General features: G+C 39.5%; 1 protein-coding gene across 4 annotated transcripts; it reads left to right on the forward strand.

Annotated features, from left to right (window-relative positions):
• The first annotated feature begins 995 nt into the window (after nt 1-995).
• Nucleotides 996-24,895, forward strand: ypel2a (yippee-like 2a). Of its 4 annotated transcripts, none has more exons than XM_010893571.4 (5): nt 996-1,189; nt 12,084-12,354; nt 17,710-17,753; nt 17,885-17,993; nt 22,451-24,895. In XM_010893571.4, the coding sequence occupies exons 2-5, from the start codon at nt 12,247-12,249 to the stop codon at nt 22,538-22,540; spliced, it is 351 nt and encodes a 116-aa protein (XP_010891873.1). In that variant the 5' UTR covers nt 996-1,189; nt 12,084-12,246; the 3' UTR covers nt 22,541-24,895. The 4 variants fall into 4 exon arrangements, with proteins under 4 accessions (XP_010891873.1, XP_019904160.1, XP_010891874.1 ...); XM_020048601.2 differs by lacking the exon at nt 996-1,189 and adding an exon at nt 16,129-16,256 and having other exon boundaries at nt 12,254-12,354; XM_010893572.4 differs by lacking the exon at nt 996-1,189 and adding an exon at nt 16,124-16,256 and having other exon boundaries at nt 12,261-12,354.
• The last annotated feature ends 373 nt before the right edge of the window (nt 24,896-25,268 follow it).

Here is a 25,268-nt window from a genome sequence, read left to right on the forward strand (position 1 = left end):
ATCACAAAATTACTCACTAGATGTCACTGTTAACCAAGTTGTCAAGTGTTGTGTCAAGAAACACAAAAGTATTTTTCTTGCAGAAGGGTTAATAGCTGTAATTTGTAACACTGTGTGTATTTCTCACGGATAGGTATGTTTCCTTTCTTTTTCCTTTGAGTGTATGTATGACATTGTCATGTATGTCTCTTACCTTTTAAAGGCCCAGTACAGTCATGTGATTTTTATGTAAATGAAAAGTCTGTAAATTGCCTTTTTGTCTATTAACTGTTTGAAGAATATAAAAATAATGTTTTAGCGTGTTCAGAGATGGAACCTCTGGACTGCCTGGTGACACTGCCCGGTAGTAAATTATATTTAACCAATAATCAAGATTTACAACCCCCCCCCCGCCACCCCCCTCCACTTAGACCCCTCCCTAAGGGGCCTAGTCAACTTTTCTGAAGAATTTGCTTTTCCTAAGCAGTTTGTTTCCTTTTGACCATTTTTGCCTGAAAACAAACACAGGTACTATTTACCAGAAATTATTTTATGTTGTCTGTATTGTGCCCACAACTGGACTGTTGCTGATTAGAATCTCACTGTCGTGTCCTTGAGAAAGTTACTTAACCATAATTGCTAATGTAATTCGTCCTGGATTAGTGTGCAACATCACTATGCTAAAATAGAAAGTTTTCATTTTAATATCAATGTTTGCTGTTGAACTTGAATGTTGGCCTATTTTCTTTCCTATTATGAATATTATCATTAAAGACAATATAGCAATTTGTCCCTGTTTATGGCTCGTAAATTGCTAAACCCACTGAGGCGCAAAGTGTACAAAGAGGTTCTGTTTATGTTCATCCCTACACGTCTGAGAAACGCACAGGCACTTGATGCTCTTTGCGCAACGATTGGTCAGCCATTACCATCTGTAACCAATAGGCATAATGTTGCTATGCCGTAATGTTACACTGATTGGTTCTCTCCACTGTCAGTTTGCCTCAACCTGGGCACTGTGTCTGTCTTAGCGCAATAACATCAACTTAAGCGGTGCGCTCTACAGTATCCGATGAACGTCCTCCGCTAATTATCGACCATTGAAGTCAACGTGTGAAAGCAAACCCTCTAAATCGTATGAGAAGGATTGGAAACCAAGTTGTTATCTGCAAAGGACTAGAGTCGAACATTGAATTTTCTCTATCCAAAGGTAATGTGAATGCTGTTGTTATTACGCAACTTATAGGTTTAAAACAGACCGCATATTCCCCAAAAGTTTATAACGGGGCCTGAGACTAGATTACTAGATGATACATTTCACTATATTATTTCTGACCGACTATCTATAACTGCGGGTGGCTTTATGATGCGAGCAGGATGGATGTCAAATCTCCGCATTGGCATTGGACGCGCTTGGTTTAGATTACACAAAGTTGGCAGTGGCGTATTCTGCACCACCGCTGCACTGTATACCCTACGACAGTATACAAACATTGCTTATGTAGTGTGCCCGTGGTGGAAAAAGGGATATTGCAAAGTGGAACATGTTTTATTACATTGCTTAGTTTCTGACCTGTTTTTGTTTACAGTTTCGTCCGATGTTGACAATAATTTTTCGTTAATTATAGCATAATTACTAGGCTTGTCTGGTTGTGTTACCAGCTAGTCGAAACGTTACCACCAGTTACGTCGTTATCATTGTCAAAGGTTCGACAATAATGGTAACAGGGTATTTTCGTAAATGACTTACAGGGACTAAAAACATCCATCTTAATATAGGTTTCTTTCTTTCCTTTGTTGACTTGTAACAATACTATACCAAACTGTGAATTCAGTTTTATGGTGGCCACATAAACATATGACAGCTGGTTACCCTTGATTGGGGTGCCCTAAATCAACTCAAGTTGAAAGAGAAAGTGTAGCTATTTTTACCCACAGTAACATATCTGGTCTTTTGCTAATTTAATTTAAATATGAATTAAACTCATTGACTAATTGTCCAAAAAATAAATATACCTCTAAAAGGAATTGTTTAGAATTTTGGCGATGAGGCCTTTTAACTCACTTCCGAAGTGACAGATATCTACCGCTATTTTACAAAAATTGTTTGCATCTACGTTTTGCAAGCAAATCCTAACAACCAATAGTAACAAAAAAAAAAATCGGTTCCTAAATACTTTCAGTCATTGCACATGATGCTAGTTAGCAAGTGCTTCAACTTCAGACACATGCATACAAATGCTATGAACATGTTTGTTTTACTATGTGGAAGTAGATAAAGGACTTCATTGCCAAAATCCAGAACAATTCCTATAAGTGATATTTATTCATATTTATGTCAGTTATGTTCCCATTTAGTGGTAATGACCAAACTATCCCTCTGATATTCATTTTAAGACCACCCAAAGCTACTATGGAACTTATCATAGCAGATGCATCTCTTGATATGGTCAAGAGGTCAATGTTTGTCAACGCTTCCTTAGCCACTCAGTACCATGGCAAAACACATCCTTTAAAATACTAACTCCAAGCATAAGCACAAAATCCTAGCTTTTGGCACGAAGTCCCTGTCGGTATGTCATGCAGTACAAAAGAGATATGGCTGTGTGGGAGTGTTGTTGTGAGCCCGGGGCTGTCTGAGGAGTCTTTCTCTGAGTCAGTCTGAATACTAATGGATGTGTATGGCTAGACTGGGGTCAGTACGGTAGTTCAAATTAAGCCATTTAATTGCTATCACAGAGGATGGAAAAATCAGAGAATTATGTCCCTGTAAGCCTAGCATGGACAGGTATAGTAAACCTTGTTAAACACATTTTCAAGAATAACTTATAAAACAATAATTTTCTGAGTGTTATATCAATATTCATTTCCCTAATACACTACAGATTTGTATATTCAGTCTGTTCATTTCATTCTTTGCACAGTGGTTGGGTTATGTGAGGTAAAGACAGTAAGGTATACATTCTCTAATGCACATTACATGATGCAACTGAATAATATACAAGACAATATATCCAAAACTGATCTGATGTTATAGTTGGATATTCAAGTATCTGATATTTAAATATTTTATGCTTTTTTTATTTGGCTATAAATATTATTTATTACAGTTGTATCTACCCCCCTTAGATTTAAAATTAGTTAGTGGTTATTTACACAAAATAATCAATCATGTTATTTTTCAACAAATGTACAGCTCCGTAAAATACATTTCTTTCCTTTCCAAAAAAGTTGAGAAGGAAAGTTTTGAGTGAGGAACAGAAGCGTTAAATTTGCAGTGGTCTCTTAATTCTTTTCCGGAGCTTTATATAGTTGTTCCATGAATATTCACCCCCTTTCTGTAGGCATTCCTAAATTAGTTATGGTGTGAAACTAGGCTTAACAAATAACAATACATGAAATTGACTCAAAATGAAGATTTGGCACATTTGATTCAAAGTACACTCACCTAAAGGATTATTAGGAACACCTGTTCAATTTCTCATTAATGCAATTATCTAATCAACCAATCACATGGCAGTTGCTTCAATGCATTTAGGGGTGTGGTCCTGGTCAAGACAATCTCCTGAACTCCAAACTGAATGTCAGAATGGGAAAGAAAGGTCATTTAAGCAATTTTGAGCATGGCATGGTTGTTGGTGCCAGACGGGCCGGTCTGAGTATTTCACAATCTGCTCAGTTACTGGGATTTTCACGCACAACCATTTCTAGGGTTTACAAAGAATGGTGTGAAAATGGAAAAACATCCAGTATGCGGCAGTCCTGTGGGCGACAATGCCTTGTTGATGCTAGAGGTCAGAGGAGAATGGGCCGACTGATTCAAGCTGATAGAAGAGCAACTTTGACTGAAATAACCACTTGTTACAACCGAGGTATGCAGCAAAGCATTTGTGAAGCCACAACACGCATAACCTTTAGGCGGATGGGCTACAACAACAGAAGACCCCACCGGGTACCACTCATCTCCACTACAAATAGGAAAAAGAGGTTACAATTTGCACGAGCTCACCAAAATTGGACAGTTGAAGACTGGAAGAATGTTGCCTGGTCTGATGAGTCTCGATTTCTGTTGAGACATTCAGATGGTAGAGTCAGAATTTGGTGTAAACCGAATGAGAACATGGATCCATCATGCCTTGTTACCACTGTGCAGGCTGGTGGTGGTGGTGTAATGGTGTGGGGGATGTTTTCTTGGCACACTTTAGGCCCCTTAGTGCCAATTGGGCATTGTTTAAATGCCACGGGCTACCTGAGCATTGTTTCTGACCATGTCCATCCCTTTATGACCACCATGTACCCATCCTCTGATGGCTACTTCCAGCAGGATAATGCACCATGTCACAAAGTTCGAATAATTTCAAATTGGTTTCTTGAACATTACAATGAGTTCACTGTACTGAAATGGCCCCCACAGTCACCAGATCTGAACCCAAAAGAGCATCTTTGGGATGTGGTGGAACGGGAGCTTCGTGCCCTGGATGTGCATCCCACAAATCTCCATCAACTGCAAGATGCTATCCTATCAATATGGGCCAACATTTCTAAAGAATTCTTTCAGCACCTTGTTGAATCAATGCCACGTAGAATTAAGGCAGTTCTGAAGGCGAAAGGGGGTCAAACACAGTATTAGTATGGTGTTCCTAATAATCCTTTAGGTGAGTGTATATTTCTAAATCATTCCATTGTTCAATGATTTCTGTAATTGAAGTGGTTGTAAAATAAATGTTCTACTTCAGTTCAGCTCATAGGTCCCTAATTTTGCATAGATATCCTATATTGGCCTAGACTATATTATCAGCACCTTCTGAATACATTTTGATATCAAGCAGGTGATTCTCCTTTACTTTTAAATTTAACTTGCCTGTGGTGAGTTTTAAGTGCCTGCAAATGAAAATTACCAACTCAACCAACCAGTTTGATTAAAGACAATTATAAATTCTACAGTTTTTTTTCCCTAGCTGTGTGTACTATAATGAGCAAGGAAAAAAGAAAGAAACCAGAGAATGGTCTGAAGATTTCAGACATGATTGTAGCCAGGCATGGACAATGTCAAGGCTTAAAGTAATTATCCAGAGACCTTGATGTTTCTGTTTCTGTTTCCACCACACTTAAATGTTTTACAATACAAGCTTAATTGACCAGAACACAGTTAACACAGATCTACAGTTAATGCTTCAAAAACATGTATTTAATAAAATTGACTTGTAGTCTCCCCATACTCTCTTTAGAAACTTTCAGTACTACCCCTCAACCTAAACCACCCTGGACTAGCTAGCATTAATTCAGTCTCATTCAGTAAGGGAAGAGGAGGAAGAAACAAGATGTGTTATTGTTATATACTGTCATTTTAGAAGCAGGATTCTACACAGTGCCTCTTCATTGTTATCAAAATGTTTAAGGCCCATGCTACTGCAGCCATGCTCCCTGGATGTGGCTGCAAGGGAACTTAATAAAACATTGCAGCAAAAGATTGTTTGAATTGTGGAGAACACCTCGATCAATGGTCACATAGATTCAAGCTGATCTTCATTAGTGGTAACAAAAAAACTAACCAAGCCTTCAAAGAAAATAACATCTTCCCCACATTCAAACATGGATGAGATTCAGAGATGATTTGGGTTGCTTTGCTGTCTCTGACACTGGGTGCCTTGAACGTGTGTATTGCATCATGAAATCCTAAGAATACCAAGGCATTTTAGAGCACAATGTCGAACAAACTCAGTGTCCGAAAGCTGGGTCTCCGTCAAAGGTCATGGATCTACCAGCATGACAACGACCTCAAACACACTTCAAAAAGCACCTAGGAATGGTTCAGGACAATTCTCTGGACTGTTCGGAAGTGGCAAACTTAGAGTCCAGATCTAAATCCTATTGAAAACCTGTTGAGAGATCTGAAAACACCAGTTGGGAGGCAACCTTCAAATTTGGTCGAAGTGGAGTAGTTTACACGAGTGTACAAAACTGCCAGTACAGAGGTGTAGGAAGCTCATCCATGGCTAAACAAAATTCTTGATTCTATTTATTTTGGCAAAAGGCTGTTCTACAAAATATTAAATCTATAGTGTAATTGAGAATCTGTGTAACTATTTGAAAACTCCAGTGCAAAAGCATTGTCCAACCAACCTGAAATTGGCTAAAACTAGCCATTTCAATGTATCATACCTTTTATTATAGCTCTTGATGTTCTTTTCAATAGCCCTTGAAAAAACTTTAAAAGTTCTTGAAACTTTCCAGATTGCCTTTTTATTTGAGCTGTTTTTGTCGTAATATGGACTACTACAGTAGACAGACAAAATAATTGTCCTCTGTATACCCCACCCTACATTGTCACCATCTGTATACCCAACCTAATTTGTGGAATGTCATTTCTTCTTAATGCATTATCTTTTAACAAGGCACAGCTGTTGATTGAAATGCATTCCAGGTGACAACTTCATGAAGCTGGTTCTGAGAATGCAAAGAGTGTGAAAAGCTATCATCAAGGCAAAGGGTGGCTACTTAGAAGAATCTACAATATAAAATATATTTTGGTTGCCACATGATTCCATGTGTGTTTTCTCAATAGTGAAGATATCAAAACTATGTGGAAAATAGTAAAACTAAAGAAATACCCTTGAATGAGTAGGTGTGTCCAAACATTTGACTGGTACTGTGTATTAACTATATATATAGAGATATATATATATATATAATATATCTCTCTATCTCAAAATAATTAAGGGAACACAATCATTACTGTATAACAGCGAGTCAGTTAAACTTCAGGTATATCAATCTATCCAGTTAGGAAGCATATGTGTAGATTTCCCGGCTGAACAGATGCAATTCACTCTCAGGAACTGATGTTTATAAAAGGACTTAATTTCCATAAAACACAGTAAGAGCTGTATGAACAAACAGACAAACTTCAGACATACGTATTGCATGTAAATACCCATAAACATACAAACCACAGAATGCACATTTGCAATCTAATTAGCCTACACCATAAATAGTGTGATAATAAAATCACATTCTAATGTACAGGCTAATGTAATAACATTGTTTTACTGTACTGTAGCAAGCCTGAATAATATTAAATGTTTTTACAACAATCTCCCTTCAGTGCAATGTGAACTAAATTATTTACACACTCTATGCATAACAACATTAGCAAATTAAATTGTCATCGCTGATATTCAAAACCTATGCTAACGACACACTAAACGTTAGCTAACAGCTTTTGAGTAAATTGATAAACAAACACTTAAAAGTTTCTCAAAGTTCACCTAACCGAATAAAGTTCAAACTGTACCCTGTGCCCTTCATTAGCCAGGATTTAAGAGTTAGAAATAAACCTTTTCTACGTTTGCACAGCATGTAACAGAACATTAATTTCTCTTCTCAGGTAACGTTAATCAGGACACTTTATGTAGAGAAAAAGCGCCCGCATACACACTACACATCTGCACTTTCACAGATTTCAAAAGAAAGGTGTGAGAAGTAGGAAATCTAAACTAAAAATCTAAACTTTTGTAAAATAAATAAGAATACAGTGCCCACATTAATTATTAAATGAAAATGATTAGTCAACCAAAATATAAACAAATAAAAGGTTATTTGGTAACATTTGGTTCAAATTCAGTTTAATGGCCATTTAGAATAAGCAATTATGAGTCAATGTTACCTGTTTTGGTGCAAATGAAAGTGACAACAGGTGCACTGGAGAGGCAACAGCAAGACAACCCCCAGATAGGGAATGGTTTTGCAGGTGGTGGCCACAGTTAATTGCTCTCTCTTTATCCTTCCTGTCAAATTCCTCTCTAGTTTTACTAGTGTCTTCTATATTGCTATTGTCCTTGTCATGAGGTGGTACCTGCAGCCCATACAGGTTGCACAGGTAGTCCAGCTCCTCCAGAATTGCATATCCATACGTGCTGTCGCAAGAAGGTTTGCTGTTTCTCCCAGTACAGTCTGAAGATCATGGAGGAACAACCAGGAGACGTGCCATTACACGAGGAGAGCTGGACTGGGCCCTAGAAAGGCATCAACCCAGCAGCAGGATCGGTATCTGCTCCTTTGTGCAAGGAGGAACAGGAGGAGCACTGCCAGAGCCCTACAAAATGAGCTCCAGCGGACTACTAGTGTGCATGTTTCTGACCAAACTGTCAGAAACAGACTTAATGAGGGTGGCAGGAGGGTTCGACATCCTCTAGTGGGACCTGTGCTCACAGACCAGCACCACGGAGCTCGATTGACCTATGCCAGAGAACACCAGAATTGGCATGTCCGCCATAGGTGCCCTGTTCTCTTCACAGATGAGAGCAGGTTCATACTGAGCACAGGACAGAGATGAAAGAGTCTGGAGACACCATGGTGAACGTTATGTTGCCTGCAACATCATCTAGCATGATCAGTTTGGTGGTGGGTCAGTGATGGTCTGGGGAGGCAGTTCCTGGATGACGAAGGCATTGCTGACTTGACTTGCCCTCACATTCCCCAGACCTGAATCCAATTGAGAACCTCTTGGATGTTATGTATTGGTGCATCCAACGCCACCAAGTAGCGCCACAGACTGTCCAGGAGCTCACTGATGCACTGATCCAGGTCTGGGAGGAGATCCCCCAGGACACCATCCACCGTCTCATTAGGAGCATGCCCAGACGTTGTCAGGAGTACCTACGAGCACATGGGGGCCATCCACAATACTGAGTCACATGACTAGTTGCTGTGATGTAATTCAAGCATATTGGATCAGCCTGTGATTTCTGTTGTTTAGTTTGATTTTCAGTGCGAGTTTGAATCCAGACCTTAGTCGGTTGGTGATTTTGGTTTCCATTGACTGTTGTTACATCATTTTGTTCTCAACAAATTACAACACAGTAAAGATTTTGATCTTTAATATATTTCCTTCATCGAGACCCAATGTGTGATTTGTGTTCCCTTAATTTTTATAGCTGTGTATTTGTGTGTGTATTTGTTTGTGTGTGTGTGTATACAGTGGATATAAAAAGTCTACACACCCCTGTTAAAATGCAAGTTTTTGTGATGTAAAAGAATGAGAAAAAGAAATTTCAGAACTTTTTCCACTTTTAATGTGACCTATAATGTGAACAATTCAATTGAAAAACAAACTGAAATACAAAATAAAAACCTTACAGTAACCTGGTTGCATAAATGTGCACACCCTCTTACAACTGGGAATGTGGCTGTGTTCAGAATTAACCAATCACATTCAAACTCATGTTAAATAGAAGTCATTACACACCTGCCATCATTTAAAGTGACTCTAATTAATCACAAATAAAGTTCAGCTGTTCTATCAAGTCCCCCAAATGCACGTGGGAAAATGTGTTATGTTCTGAAGAAACCAAGGTTGAACTTTTTGGCAATAATTCCAAAAGGTATGTTTGGCGCAAAAACAACTTTGCACATCACCCAAAGAACACCATACCCACAGTGAAGCATGTTGGTGGCAGCATCATGCTTTGGGGCAGTTTTTCTTCAGCTGGAACCGGGGACTTAGTCAGGGTGGAGGGAATTATGAACAGTTCCAAATACCAACGACCCAAAGCACACATCCAAATCCACAAAAGCATGGCTTCACCAGAAGAAGATTAACGTTTTGGAATGGCCCAGCCAGAGCCCAGACCTGAATCCAATTGAACATCTGTGGAGTGATCTGAAGAGGGCTGTCAGATTGCAAGGACAGGAGATGTCCTTGCAATCTGACAGATTTGGAGCGCTTTTGCAAAGAAGAGTGGGCAAATATTGCCACGTCAAAATGTGCAATGCTAATAGACTCCTACCCAAAAAGACTGAGTGCTGTAATACAATCAAAAGGTGCTTCAACAATGTATTAGTTTAAGGGTGGGCACACTTATGCAAACAGGTTGTTGTGAGTTTTTTATTTTTCCCTCTCAAAGATTTCAGTTTGTTTTTCAATTGAATTGTTCACGTTATAGTTCACATTAAAGGTGGAAAAAGTTCTGACATGATTTTTCTTTGTCTCGTTCTTTTACATCACAAGAACCTGCCATTTTAACAGGGATGTGTAGACTTTTTATATCCACGGTGTATATGTGTATATATATATATATATATATATTACAAACACTGCTCAACAAAATTCAGGGAACACTTAAAACACATCGGGTCTCAATGAAGGAAATATATTAAAGTATAGTATTATGAACACAATTATTTTTTCAGCCCATGTCCACCATCCAAGTAGCCCCTGTGGTGTAGCCCCCACCGTCTGTCTGGCCAGGCTCAGTGCTTTGCTTTGTGCCCTGTCTGTCTGCTGGGCTCCGATGCTCTGCTACTGGATGATGGGAGCTAGCTAGCCTAGCGGTGCTGAGCTAGTGGGAGCCATCTGTGCGGTCTGGTGACAGAGCCATTGGCCTACATACAGCAGCAGCACCCTAGCCTTGTCTAGTCTGGTAGACATACACACCCGCACACGCCTGACACAAGTGCTGCTACTGCTACCACCGCTGATTCTATTTTCCCTAACCATTAAAGTAAGCCTTAAACCCAACCACTAACCCATAACAATAACTGTAACCCTAAACCTCAGCATATACATCTCAAACCTAACCTTTACACCAATACTAAAATAACCTTTTTTCAAAGTAAGAACTGGTACAAAGTCCTCACTTGAATGGCCTCTACAGCCACCCCACCTCTCTTACTTGGAGAGGGCTGTTTTCTGACATGGTTTGGAAAAGCTTTATTTGCAATTGATTGGAACTTCCTGCGCATGATTGCAATGATTAAACAAGATACTTATGGGCGGTTCTGTTTTCATGTCGGTGGTGGTCACAGTAAATGGATGTTTGTTATCCCAAGCTTGATTGCGTCAAGAGAGGATGTGTGTTTATTTGCAGGCTTGATTGACCCAGCCAGTGCCTCTAATCATTAGATATCGTGGGCCACTCTTTGATTGGCTCAGATGTAACAGTGGCCTTTAATGTCATGGCTGTTGTCCCTTTGGCTGGCCACCATGTGGGTGACCCTTGCCTCTTGCCCAAAGAGAGATTGAGAGAGAGCTCAGCACTTCCATTCTTCTCTCAGAGGTGGTGGGTGCCCCGTCCATATTGTGCCAGGGCCCGGGCCCTTAGTCAGCAGGCTTTACAGCAGGCTTACGTGGCATGAGCCGCTTACCTAGTGGGAACTGCTGAGTGGCGATACAGAAGGGAGCATTCTGGCAGCCCACTGTAGCACCAGTGTGTAACAGTATAGGACCCCTGTAAAAGGACAATATGTGGGCATGGACATTTCTTACCTTTTTTTGTCACAGGAGAAAAGGGGGTCGCTGTTCTTAACCTTTTCACAGGATTGAATCATCTGGAGTCAGTATCTGTTTGAGAACTGGCTTTGCAGCTTTGGTGTTTGTGCTGCTGATGTCACATTCCTCTAAGTCAAAGTGTCTAATCACCTCCTTTTGAGTGCGTGTACTTAATCTTTCTGCCATGCGTTTTATTCAATCAGCAAATCTTTACCTTCACTCAATTAGCAGTGAGTAGGGTAGGATCTTGTGTTCTTTTTGGGTTCCATTTCCCAGGTGATTGGGACAGTATATTGCCCACTGTACACTCCATACAGCATGGGTTAACATTAACAATGGCCAGTGAGTATAGCCTGACTTCAGAGTTTTCACTGTCACAAGGCAATGATAGATCTCTCTTAGTGTCTTTCCAGTGGAGCCCACATGACTTGCAGTGTCCCAGACTGGTGGAAACAACAACATAAACAATGACCAAAACATAGCTTTCTGATTGACTAGCTCTGGCCTGTTTACCCCTCCGTGTGCGCGCACACACGTGCGTGAATGTGCGTATATGGGCCTGAGCGTCGTATTTTTATTTTAGGCATTTTGTGTGTGAATGTGCTGTGCGATTTTTTTCACCTGAATCCCTGTGAGTTGATATCCTAGTTAGTAGGGCTTTCTAACGTTTGTGTGGGTGTGTGTGTGTGTGTGTGTGTTTCTCAGTATCATCGGACCTTTATCCATGCATACGTCTCTGCGTGTTTTTAATATTAATACACAAACGATTGTAGCTCCTTCACTCTAAACCTGACCCGACATAGTGGAGCCATGTTAAGGGGTGTCTGTGTCACAGGTGTGTGCCTCCCGCCCCCTGCCCCACCACGGCCCTCACCTGTGTGTTGCGGTGCTTCCCCTGCGAGCCGTCCTGGGCCGGCAGTCCCTTCCTGCACCGCCCCCCCACCCCGCCCAGCAACGCCACCACCATTGCCCCTGCTGTCTCCCAGGCAACGGTTGTCATGACCCGCTCCAAGACCTTCCAGGCCTACCTGCCCAACTGCCACCGCACCTACAGCTGCATTCACTGTCGAGCGCACTTGGCCAACCACGACGAGCTCATCTCCAAGGTAGGTGCTTTTTGTTCAGAGGGAACATCCAGCGGTTGTTAAACCCTTTATGAGTGTTTGCGTGTGTATGCTTGACCTGAGAGTAGATTCTTACCCACCATAATTGCTTCCATTTGCTTCTTTGCTATGATAACATCATATGTGCATCAGGTTTCATCAGGTTGTGACTCTGGTTCACTTTACTCACTAAGTTTTACAGATTCAATTGTTGTGTGTAAAATTAGAAGGGTACGTACGTCATAAATGCAACACAAGGCCTGGACTAACTAAATTAACAATGTAGATAATTCTACAGGAAAGCTAGTACAGTTTTCTTTCATTAATATTGGAAACCGTAGCATAGAGTACAGGACTGTGCTACACTCTTCAGCATGTAGGATTGCCTAGAAGTGCACACTTCAGGAAAACAATGATGAATTGAAACCTAGCTGTGGTCTAACCAAGATTTGGCCTCTGCATTTCACCCAACAACTCTGAATTGGAGATGGGCCACAGTAAGCATCTGGTGAGCATGCAACATTAAATGTCTTGCTCAGAGAAATAAAAAGTCTACGTACCCCTGTTAAAATGCCAGGTTCTTGTGATGTAAAAGAATGAGTCAAAGATAAATCATGTCAGAACATTTTTTTCACCTTTAATGTTAACTATAACGTGAACAATTCAATTGAAAAACAAACTGAAATCTTTGAGGGGGAAATATAAAAACTCACAAAAGTGCTCCAAATCTGTCAGATTGCGAGGACATCTCCTGTGCACAGCCCTCTTCAGATCACCCCACAGATGTTCAATTGGATTCAGGTCTGGGCTCTGGCTGGGCCATTCCAAATCTTCTTCTGGTGAAGCCATGCTTTTATAGATTTGGATGTGTGCTTTGGGTTGTTCTCGTGCTGAAAGGGGAACTTCATCTTCAGCTTTCTAACGGACGCCTGAATGTTTTTTGCCAAAATTGCCTGGTATTAGGAACTGTTCATAATTCCCTCCACCCCGGTTCCAGCTGAAGAAAAACAGCCCCAAAGCATGATGCTGCCACCAACATGCTTCACTGTGGGTATGGTGTTCTTTGGGTGATGTGCAATGTTGTTTTTGCGCCAAACATACCTTTTGGAATTATTGCTAAAAAGTTCAACCTTGGTTTCATCAGACCATAACAAATTTTCCCACGTGCATTTGGGGGACTTGTTTGTTTTTGCAAACTTCAGTCGGATTTGGATGTTTTTCCTTGTAAGAAAAGGCTTCCGTCTTGCCACTCTACCCCATAGCCCATTCATATGAAGAATAAGAATCTTCTCCTCTTTTCATCAATTTAGGAGGGACGTCCAGCTCTTGGTAATGTCTCTGTTGTGCCATATTTTCTCCACTTGATGTTGACTTTCTTCACTGTGTTCCATGGTATATCTAATGCTTCGGATATTATTTTGTACCCTTCTCCTAACTGATATCTTTGAACAATGAGATCCCTCTGATGCTTTGAAAGCTCTCTGCGGACCATGGCTTTTGCTCTGAGATGCAACTAAGAAAATAGAACAGCTGAACTTTATTTGTGATTAATCAGAGTCACTTTAAATTATGGCAGGTGTGTAATTACTTCTATTTAACATGAGTTTGAATGTGATTGGTTAATTCTGAACACAGCCACATCCCCAGTTATAAGAGGGTGTGCGCACTTATGCAATCAGGTTTTTATTTTAAATGTTTGTTTTTCAATTGAATTGTTCACATAATAGGTCACATTAAAGTGGAAAAAGTTCTGACGTGATTTATCTTTGTCTCATTCTTTTACATCACAAAAACCTGGCATTTTAACAGGGGTGTGTAGACTTTTTATATCCACTGTAGCTGCTGCATATACATTTGTATGCAGATTGGTCATTCAAAAACTACCAGAGGAAAATTATAGAACATCCATCATGGCGGACATTATGACTACTTTTGGCAAATGTGTTCCCTGTAAGAGTGGGACTGCATCATATTTCCTTACTTATTTTTGGTAAAACTGATGACGGGCGTGCATTTCCAATAGCTTATTAAAATGCCACCTGATACATCAATATCATTTAAATTGCAAAACATATCATTAACATAATTAAAATATTGTCAACATTTTTGTTGACTGAAATACATGTGACGCATGTACGTATGGGCCACTGATCCATAGCTCTCGCCATAATTTCATAATGGAGGGAGAGCTAATGAAGGAAATACTCACATGAACTGGTCAGTAGTGTTCATGGTAGCAGAATAGTCCAAATTTCCGTCTCTGCTGAAAGAGACGTTGTTTCCACAAGTGGGTGAATTTGTCCAATTTCGCATGGATGGTAAAGCCTCAACCCTTAACCTCTTACAATTAAAATAATTGACCAGCGTGTCAAAGCGGAAAGTCTGTCCAGGTTATTATAATGCCAAACAATGCAATGTAAATTAAATCACACATATTCCACTGACAACTTCTTTGATGAATTTGGACTTTGAGAGAATCAAATCATGAAAGGCGGTGAGAGATGTCAACATATTACGGTCCCCTACTGGAACTCTCTAGACTAGAGCATCATGGGTAATATGCCCAGCTGGATGGAGAAGCCAGGCCACAAAGCTCCCGAACGCACGTACACCCTCCCTTCATCTGTCTCCACACACACACACACACACACACAAACACACTCTCTCACAGCTTTTAATAGACACCAGTGGGCTTTTAGTGCAAGCCAGCAGCACATCTAACCAGATTGACTGGCTTTACTCTGCAAACACTCAGTTTCCATGGAAGCAGCAAGTGTTTGTGTCAGATTAAAATAGTCTGGTCCAGAATTATAATACTGAGCAAAACATATCAATAATGCAAGTACTGAGTTGTATGCTCAATAATATTAATACAATTGCCCAGAGACAGAAATAGTGTTTACCAAGTAATGTTTTTCTCCTAAGTAATAAAACTAAAAATGTATTGCATTTATAAAGCACTGTTCATTCATAATCTTGAATGAATAAATGATTGGCCTTTCTGTTTTCAATACCTTTCATATCTCTGAGCCTTTTAATTTGTTTTCTGAGTTTGAAGAACACATTGGGAGGGATCCTAGACCATTATGACAGAATATTACCGAGATGGACTTTATAGCTTTCTCCTGACCTGACTGTGTTGGGGCCGTTGCTTAGTGCAGACCTGTCCTGTGTCCACCACTCATATGAATGGCTCCATGTTGATAAACTGTGTGTGGTAGGTGCGTGTAGGTGTGTAGTATGCATGATGTATGTATATCCTGTATAATTCAGCTGGTAGTGTATAGGACTTGGCATGCCACGATAGTGGGTTTGAGTTGAGCAGTGGGGCTAGGACAAAAAAAAGTATAAAAATGTATCCACTCGCCACTAACATTACTGTGGTTCCATGTGAATCTGTTTTTGTACCTGTTTGTGTGTCATGTGCCTTGCAATAATTGGTTACAGGAACTACTGTAAGTCACTCTAGATGTTCTACATCACCCTTGTGTGTCTACACAAGTTGACACACCTCCACGGTCTCTAAAATTTGCTGTCTGAAAAATAACTTAAAAAGTGGAATTTTATATTTTCCAAATGACTAATACATACAAAACAATAATGTTTTGATTATGTATGTCTTCACACTTCAGAGTTAGTAGTTGGGGAAGCACCTTTGACAGCTATTACAGCGGTCGATCATTTGGAATATTATTCTATAAACCATACATGCACTATAGTGTAAATTACTATATATATACGTTTAGGGCAATATGCTATTGTTTTTGTCAAGTTTAGTGATATGGTTGGAAATCAGTATGGAAAACACTGGACAAAAATACCAATGGTCCAGCGCGGTGGTGGCAGTGTCATGGTGTGGGGATGCTTTGCTGCCCCGGGACCTGGAAAATCTACCATCATTGCAGGTATGATGAATTCTGCTTTGTATCAGAGAATTCTGCAGGAGATTGTCAGGCCATCTGTTTGTGAGCATAAGTGGAATCACAGATGGGTCATGCAGCAAGACAAGGATATGAAAACCCAAGCGAGTCTACATCAGAATGGTTGAAAAACAAGACCCTTTAGGTTTTGGATTGGACTCGTCAAAGTCCAGACCTAAACTCCATAGACATGTTGTGGCAGGATCTGAAACAAGCCATTGTGCTGTAAGAGACTGATCAATAACAAGGAAGAGTTTGGATGCAAGCATTGCCCCTAACAGGTTCAAGTTTTAAACACACTCTTATCTGCTGTGATTAATTTGTAACATTAATAGGTGGATTTAACAAGTTGGATCATAAAGTTAGATCTTTTTAATACCTATTAGGGGAATTCAAACATTTTCTTAATGGTATACATTCCTCCGTCAACCCCTTCCCCAACCACCTTTTTCATTTTATTTCTAATACTTTTTACAAAGATTTCTATATTTACAACTGTGAAGTTTTTAAAAAACTAAAATCTAATTGAATTCCATGCCAAACCTAGCCCTCCACCAGACAAACACTGAGAAGAGGGATAGAAAACGGCTGGACACTCTGAGCCTTACGTTGCTTCATTGCTGCTAAAGGGGGCAATTACTTTTTAACTTTGGGGCATTATGTGTTGCATAACTTTCTTTAATAAATTAATTAAATAAATAAGTATAAATTGTGTCATTTGTTCACTTTTTTATCTAATAATAGGTTTTGGTTGATTTCGTAACATTTGGTTCCAAAAATATGCATAAATGCAAAGATTCAGATCAGTGCAAATACCTTTTCACTGCACTGTATTTTAATAAGATTGTTTGTGGTTTTAGAAGCATAGCTAAGCCATCTGTCTGCCTTGAAGGGAGCATCACTGTTTAAAACATGTGTGTGTGTGTGTGTGTGTGTACATATTTTTTTAGATTCAACTTTATTATCATTGAACAGTACAAGTACAGTACAACAAAATGCAGTTAGCATCTAACCAGAAGTGCAAAGAGAAGAGGGCAAGAAATGTGCAAGTATTAAGTAAAGTGTATGTTACAAGTGTCATTTATAGATGTGCAATGAAAGCAAATACAGTGCAAAATGGTGTATATATATATATATAAAACTGTCAAACTGTGATAGTAATTTAAATACTTTATCACCCTGTTTTCCTTCTCCCTCCAACTCACCCTTTTTCTCTTTCCTCACCCCTTTCGCTTTTCTCACTGTTCCTTCACTCTCTCCTTCTCACTTTTCACTTACCTCAATCTGTCTGACCCTCTGTATTTCTCTTTTCTCACCATATTCTTTAACTCTCTCACTCACTCTCCCTCTCTTTTCTCACCCCAATCTCTATTTTCTCCCTATATCATTCTCCTTTCTCACCCCATACTCTCTCTTTCCCTCTGTATTCCTTGTTTAGTCCTTCCAAGGAAGTCAAGGAAGAGCATACCTCTTCAACTCAGTGTAAGTACCTGAGACTATTACCACGATATCATCACTTCATCCCTCCCTCCCTGTCACCCCTTTTCTCTCAGTCATTTTTTCCTTCACTGTTCTCTGTTCATAAATGATCGCTCTCCCTGCCTCTCTCTCAGGGTGAATGTCGGATGTGGACCAGCAGAAGAGAGGGTGTTGTTGACAGGGCTTCATGCAGTTGCTGATATCTACTGTGAAAACTGTAAAACCACGCTGGGCTGGAAATACGTGAGTGACATGACAGTTCTCTGTATATACATAGGTATAAGATATGATGAACCTTAAAACAAATAGGTGGGCAGGTGTTGTGTAGGGCTGCAACTAACAACTATTTTGATTATTGATTAAAATGTCAATTACTACAGTACTTTGATTAATTGATTAATTGTAAAGAAAAAATACAAATGACAGTTTTCAGTGTTTTTCTTATCCTTTTACAATGTCTTTATTAAAACAACTGTAGGCAGTTTTTTTTAATACAACCCCATTTCCAAAAAAGTTGGGACGCTTGGGAATGCAAATGAAAACAGAATGCAATGATGTTCAAATCATTTATCCCTGTATATAATTCAAAATAGTACAAAGACAATATATCAAATGTTGAAACTGAGAAATGTTATTGTTTGTGGAAAAATACATTCCCATTTTGAATTTGATGCCAGCAACATGTTTATAAAAAGTTTCAAAATGGGTTGTTTCATTTTCAAGACTGTTGGAAAAGCATTCCAGGGTACCAGCTCATGAAGCTGATTGAGAGACTTTTGACTGATACTGTAAATGTTAATGGAAATTTTATTGCATTAAATGCCTCAAAGTTTCTGTTGTAGTGAAATACAGAACTCACCAAATTTGGCAATAGTGGGTTAATTCATCAGTTACATTGTGAATGCTTAGCTAGCCGGAGCTGCTGAACTATACACAAACTCAGCGTGATCAGGTAGATAGTTTGTTGATGAAAAAATGTATGTTAACGTTAACTGATGCATTAAATATAAACTGTTTCTCAATTAAAAACATAACTATGAATACCAAATAAAATGAACAACAATTTGTATTATATAAACTTTCCATGCTGAGCACTCTTCATCTTCTGTCATCGCAGTTACAACACATTTTCTCTTTAAATGATCATAACATACGGTCGTGCTCTTGTGCAGTGAGAGTTCAACTGTTTTCGTTGACTTCTTAAATGTAAAGTGGTCCCATAATTGCCAAGTATTTTTATTATCGATGTTATCGATTTTTATTGATTATTTGTTGCAGCCCTAGTGGTGTGTGTGTGTGTGTGTGCTTGTGCTATTAAAATCTCCACAAATACCCACATAGATAAAACAAAGAGCGTTTGCTCTTGTGGGAACAATTCAATTTGTTGTAGGGTTAAGATTAGTATAAGGTTTGTGTTTATATTTTAGCTTAATTTTATCAATATTACAGTACAATCCCCATAAGGATAGTTATATCAAATGTGTGTGTGTGTGTGATTGATAGTGTGTGTGTGTACTTGTTTTCCTATACTCATGGTGACAAAATGTCCCCATAAGTATAGTCAAGTCTGAAAGTTCTGACTCGTGGGGACATTTTTCAAGTCCCCATGAATCAAAAGGGTTTAGCTCAGGGTTTAGGTGTGGGTTTAGGTGTGTGTGTGTGTGTGTGTATGTTTATAGCGTTGCCATCTGCTTGATGTTATTAATATCCTTCACGAGGCCTGATGCTCCCGTAATGTCACACTGCCAAAGGTGCTGCTGCTGACCTAGTACACTTATCAAAAGAGGGACGATAATCTCACACATACACACACTATCACTCTCACATACACACACTATCACCCACACACACAATCACTCTCACATACACACACTATCACTTTCACATACACGCACACACTATCACTCTCACATACACACACACACTATCACTCTCACATACACACACTATCACCCACACACACTATCACTCTCACATACACACACTATTACTCTGCCCCGGGCACACGCACATTCAAATATAAACAGTCGGTCTTTCACTGAGATGGTAATCACACACACACAATCACACACAATCACTTTCACTCACTCAGTCAAATACACACCCATAGTCCTGGACACATAAAAACATGGACAATCACTCTACCTCACACACACAAACCCACACACTTAGTGTAGGATTTATGTACAGGGCCGGCTTGCCCATTAGGTAGGATTAAGCGTACGCCTAGGGCAGAAAATGTACGAGGGAAACATTTTCTGGACTAAACTGCCCAAGAGACACTTCCAACTACACATAACCTCTTTCATAATTCTGCCACCCAAAAATTTAAATGTCACACACCTAGTTGCCTATATGATGTAGATGATGCTGTCCTCCAAAGCTGCCCCATTTTCAAAAGCCAGAGGTAAAGAATATGTTGTTTCTCTTGGGCACTGCTGCAGTGACGAATGCGCAGAGGTTCTACGTGCTAGTAAATACACTAACCTGGTTTCCCAGGTCTGTCAGTAAAGAATATCAGATCACCACAAAGAAAAAAACTAAAAATATGTAAGAAATCTGAACCCTGCAAATTAAATACACACAAATACATTTAATTGTGTCTAAATGTCAGCAAGGTATGCTATTTTTATTTCCAAAATATGACCTCTTTTTGGGTTAAGTTGTGGTCAATATGCAGTGTATGAATATATTTCTATAATTTGAATTATTGTGTTCCAGATCCCAACGATCCACTCAAAAAAACACCCAATGGTTGAATCTACAGTTAGGCCCGGAAATAATTGGACACTGACTTAAGTTTTGTTATTTTGGCTGTTTACCAAAACATATTCATGTTACAGTTAAACAATGAACACAGGCTGAAAGTGCAGTCTCTAAGCTTTAATTTGAGGGTATTCACATCCAGGGTTTAGGAATTACAGCTCTTTAATGTGTAGCCACTTCTTTTTCAAGGGTCCAAAAGTAATTGGACAATTGACTCAAAAGCTGTTTCATGAACAGGTGTGGGCTATTGCTTCATTGTTTCTTCATCAATTGAGCAAGTAAAAGTTCTGGAGTTGATTCCAGGTGCTGCATTCGCATTTGGAAGCTGTTACTGTGAACCCACATCATGCGGTCGAAGGAGCTCTCAATGCAAGTGAAACAGGCCATCCTTAGGCTGCAAAAACAATAATCCATCAGAGATATAGCAGGAAGTGGCCAAATCAACATCTTGGTACATTCTGAGAAAAAAACTTTAGTTTGATACATTGGTACTATTTCATCCTATAGTATTTCACAGAGAAATCTTGCATTGTGACAAAAGCCAGTTGTTCTATTTGCACTGTTGATGTTTAAAACAACTGGTCGTTCATTCGATTTATTCAAGTTACTATGGGCACTGGCAGACAGCCAGGCACTGTTGACTGCGATAGAAGTTTCATACAATAAACTGTATCCTACATGCTGGACCATTTTACATACAAGTGGAATATTAATGTAATTGTAAAAACTGTTGGTTGTTTATATAGATCTATGCAAAAAAATGCAATGCAAGCTTTTCCTCCTTGCTTTTGTAATGTTAACCAAATTGATATCTAAAGGCAATTACTTCAATCCACATCTGCTTTACTGAGTTTAGTTTTTTAATTTTTACCAATTCGTTGTGTATTACCCCCAATTTTTCAATGATATTGCATTGATGGCCATCATTCCGGAGTCACTCTTCACTGTTGATGTTGAGACTGATGTTTTACAGGTACTATTTAATGAAGCTGCCAGTTGAGGACCTGTGAGGTGTCTGTTTCTCAAACTAGACACTTTAATGTATTTGTCCTCTTGCTCAATTGTGCACCAAGGCCTCCCACTCCTCTTTCAATTCTGGTTAGTGTCAGTTTGTGCTGTTCTGTGAAGGGAGTAGTACACATTGTGGTACAAGATCTTCAGTTTCTTGTCAATTTTTCACATGGAATAGCCTTCATTTCTCAGAACAAGTATAGACTGACCAGTTTCACAAGAAAGTTATTTGTTTCTGGCCATTTTGAACCTGTCAATGAACCCACAAACATTGATGCTGAAGATACTGAACTAGTCTAGAAGAAGGCAAGTTTTATTGCTTCTTTAATTAGCAGAACAGTTTTCAGCAGTGCTAACATAATTGCAAAAGGGTTTTCTAATGATCAATTAGCCTTTCAAAACAATAAACCTGGATTAGCAAACACAACGAGCCATTGGAACACAGGGGTACAGAGGCCCATTATCAGCAACCATCACTCCTGTTAGATATTCCATTGAAAATCAATTGTTTCCAGTTACAGTAGTCATTTATAACATTAACAATGTCCACACTGTTTTTCTGATCAATTTGATGCTATTTTAATGGACAAAAAATGTATTAGTGACCCCAAACTTTCTAATTTTAAGTCTTTGTCTGGTATCAGGGACAATAAATCCAGGAACAATACTCCTTCCATTTTTGTCTCGTCTAGTGCAACAGGCCAGCCCATGCCGGACTGATTAAAAATGAGTAGACAATAAAGGGAGATGACCCCAGATTAATGTTCGCTGATTGTGACCGACTCTTTCTCCCCCCCCCCCCCTCTCTTTCTCTATCCCCATGTCTATCTCTCACCTGTCATTTCTCCCTATTCCTTTTTCCCACCCCACCCAATTTCATTCCCTCTTCCACTTTCCTTCTCTCTCTCTCTCTCTTTCTGCAGGAGCATGCCTTTGAGAGCAGTCAGAAGTACAAGGAGGGGAAGTTCATTATTGAGCTGGCCCACATGATAAAGGACAATGGCTGGGACTGAGGGTGCAGACCTAGCTTTGAAGAGGCATGGCTTTGCAGTAGGGTGTGGCTCACCGTTGGTCTCACCAATAAGGTTTACCGCTCACTCATCCACATGACCCTATCCACCTGACACAGCGATCATGTAACGCCACAATACGCAGTTGTGAGGCTGTATGTGTGCGAGTGTGCGTGCATACGTGCGTGTGCATGCTTGTGTGTTTTCCAGAATTATTAATAATCTCCAGTCAACAGCATATACAAGTATATACACACACACACACACACACAGTTGCACAGAGATGTTTGCATTCACTCAGCATGCTGATGCTTGTCCCAGGCCTCAGGATGGAGAGGAGCCCCCAGGTTATGGGTCCTAGGTTATGGTCTCTGAGGGTTGAATGAAATGGAATATGACCATGGTACTGGACAGAAAAGAGTGGACCCCCAGTCCCAAGATCCCCTAACCCTCTAACAAGGTGAAATTCAGTTCAACATACTGATTTTCAGCTGCATTCACTCCCACTACCCTATGGGGATCCATCTCCCTTCACCCATTCATTGGTTCATATGTTTTAATGGACACACTCATGGAAGATAAGTCTCTCTGGATAAGTCTACTAAATCACTTAAATCTCACTGTAAAAAAATCTACCAACCAACAAGAATCATCAGACTTCTTGAAGCCTGAAATCGTCCAAAACTCCCTTCAGCCAAATCAGCACCTTAGCATTTGGAACCAAGGTTGAAACTGATGGTCAGAAAGAAAATAGCTTAAATGTTAATTTAAAAAATGTATTTGATGTTCTTTGTATTTTATTTATTGGAGCATGTGTTTGATATTGATTATCAAAATATTGATTTATTTATAGATTTATTTGGTTTCTTTGGGGGACAATCCCACCTTTCTCGTCTCTTTGTTCAAAAGGAGCAGCTTTGGTGGTTCCCCCTCACCACTCACTTCCAAAAGTAGCAAAGGAGGTCTTAAAAAGGAGGTATCAGTCAAGTTGTGTTGTCATTTTGCCATTTTCTGTGAATGTTTCAGTAATATCATAGTGTGTGAGGACCATTGGGTAGGTGTAGACATTTACGCGTCAGCTGCATGAAGAGATGGGGAAAATAGATTTTAGCCCTTAGCTCCCTTTAGTCTAAAATAAATGCCCAAGGCTGCCATTATTAAGCAAACAGATGATGCAATGAGGCAAGTGATGCCCCCTCCTTCCCCGCCACCATGGTTAAGGGTAGAATCAACAATAGGGGAAACATTGCCAACACTTCTTGTTTTTGTTAAATAAGCAGAGGTGAATAGCCTCACTCCGTGTGGTTAAAGAAATTGCTGTAAATATTCTGCTCTTCTATTGCTAGTGCAAAAATGTCAGTTGTTTCAGTTGTTATGGACGTTAGGCTGCTGTTTGGCAAGTATGCTTTTCTCCATTGTATGACTGACCCAACCTGGTCTCAAACCAGTGGTCCTCAGCTTCGCAACACACGTGACTGAACTCCTTCACAGTGTTCCAACAGGTTGAGACACGTTATAGGTACCTTTCTGGCCACATCAAGCTAACTGTGGAGTGACTTTACAGTGCATACTTAACTCTGTTACACAATAACTTCTTAAATGTTGTGATAACTACAAACGATTGTGACAGTTTCATCAATGGGGAGTCCAGCTTTAAGTTTTAAGATTTGGAGAATAAATGTGATCCTATATATGTTTCTTAGGGTAACTTCTACCTGGATCTTCACACAGACTGATGCTTGTGAAATGGTGATTCTCTGTTTACCTAAGTCTGCCTCCTCCACTGCCTTCTTCAATATTTGTTTTGTTGTTTTTTTGGATTTTGCTATATGTTTTAGTTACCAACAGTAAAAATGTACTTTCTGCAATCTGAAATAGAAAAACCAACCGAACGTCACAGAATGTGACTGACAGTGGGATTACACAATCAGAAATTGTCAGAAAAACAACCAAAGACTCTCCCATCAACAAAAAGTTGACAAAACAATGGACCTGCCGAGATTGCATGTATCAGGACTGGGCCGTTTTCTGTCAGACAATGGAGTGGTTGGTTGAGACAGTTATGTGTGTTACATTATGTTAATACCTATATATTCACTATGAACACAAGCATTATTATATAACGATAAACTGTATTACACAATGTAAATAGCCATATTGAATGTTTTATTTATTTATTCATTAATTCAATTGATGATTAGTGTATGCTCTGCTGTCTGTCTTGGGGCCCCTTGTGGGACAGTTCAATTTCTTACTTTTTTACTATTTAAAAATGTTTAAATTTTAGTGTCTTTTTGTAAAGGAAGGAAGGTTATTGCAATATATGGAAACTCAATAAAGATTCTAATTTGAACGATATTAAGCAGAGGGCAAATTTCTTTCTATGTACACTACCGGTCAAAAGTTTCAGAATACCCTAATCTTTCCAGTTTTAATTGAAATTTAAGCCGCTCAAGTCCAGTGAATAACTTGAAATGGTACCAAGGTAAGCGTTAAACTGCCAGATGTTAGAAAAAGTTTTGCTTACCAAAACTGAAAAAGAATGTACTTTTTTCAAGGAACAAGTAATTGGTTAACAAGTTACAGCTGTCATGCAGCAATGGAAGTAAATTAAGCCTTGAAAGCTGATGCTAAGAAATCCTACAGGTGTCCCAACTTTTGTTGATTACTTACAAACCCCTCTGCCTGTATGAAAGCAGTGTTGGAACGGACTGTGTTTTGACATCGTCTA

Source organism: Esox lucius, chromosome 7 (genome assembly GCF_011004845.1).
Source record: "Esox lucius isolate fEsoLuc1 chromosome 7, fEsoLuc1.pri, whole genome shotgun sequence".
NCBI lineage: Eukaryota > Metazoa > Chordata > Actinopteri > Esociformes > Esocidae > Esox > Esox lucius.

What these genes read in the sequence shown, in the direction of transcription:
- ypel2a (XM_034293369.1), top strand. Translation starts at nt 16,104, where the DNA reads ATGCTATTGTTTTTGTCAAGTTTAGTGATATGGTTGGAAATCAGTATG. An exon ending in AAAATCTACCATCATTGCAG is followed by an intron (nt 16,257 to 17,709) that starts GTATGATGAATT and finishes TTCCTTGTTTAG; the next exon opens with TCCTTCCAAGGAAGTCAAGG. An exon ending in GCATACCTCTTCAACTCAGT is followed by an intron (nt 17,754 to 17,884) that starts GTAAGTACCTGA and finishes CCTCTCTCTCAG; the next exon opens with GGTGAATGTCGGATGTGGAC.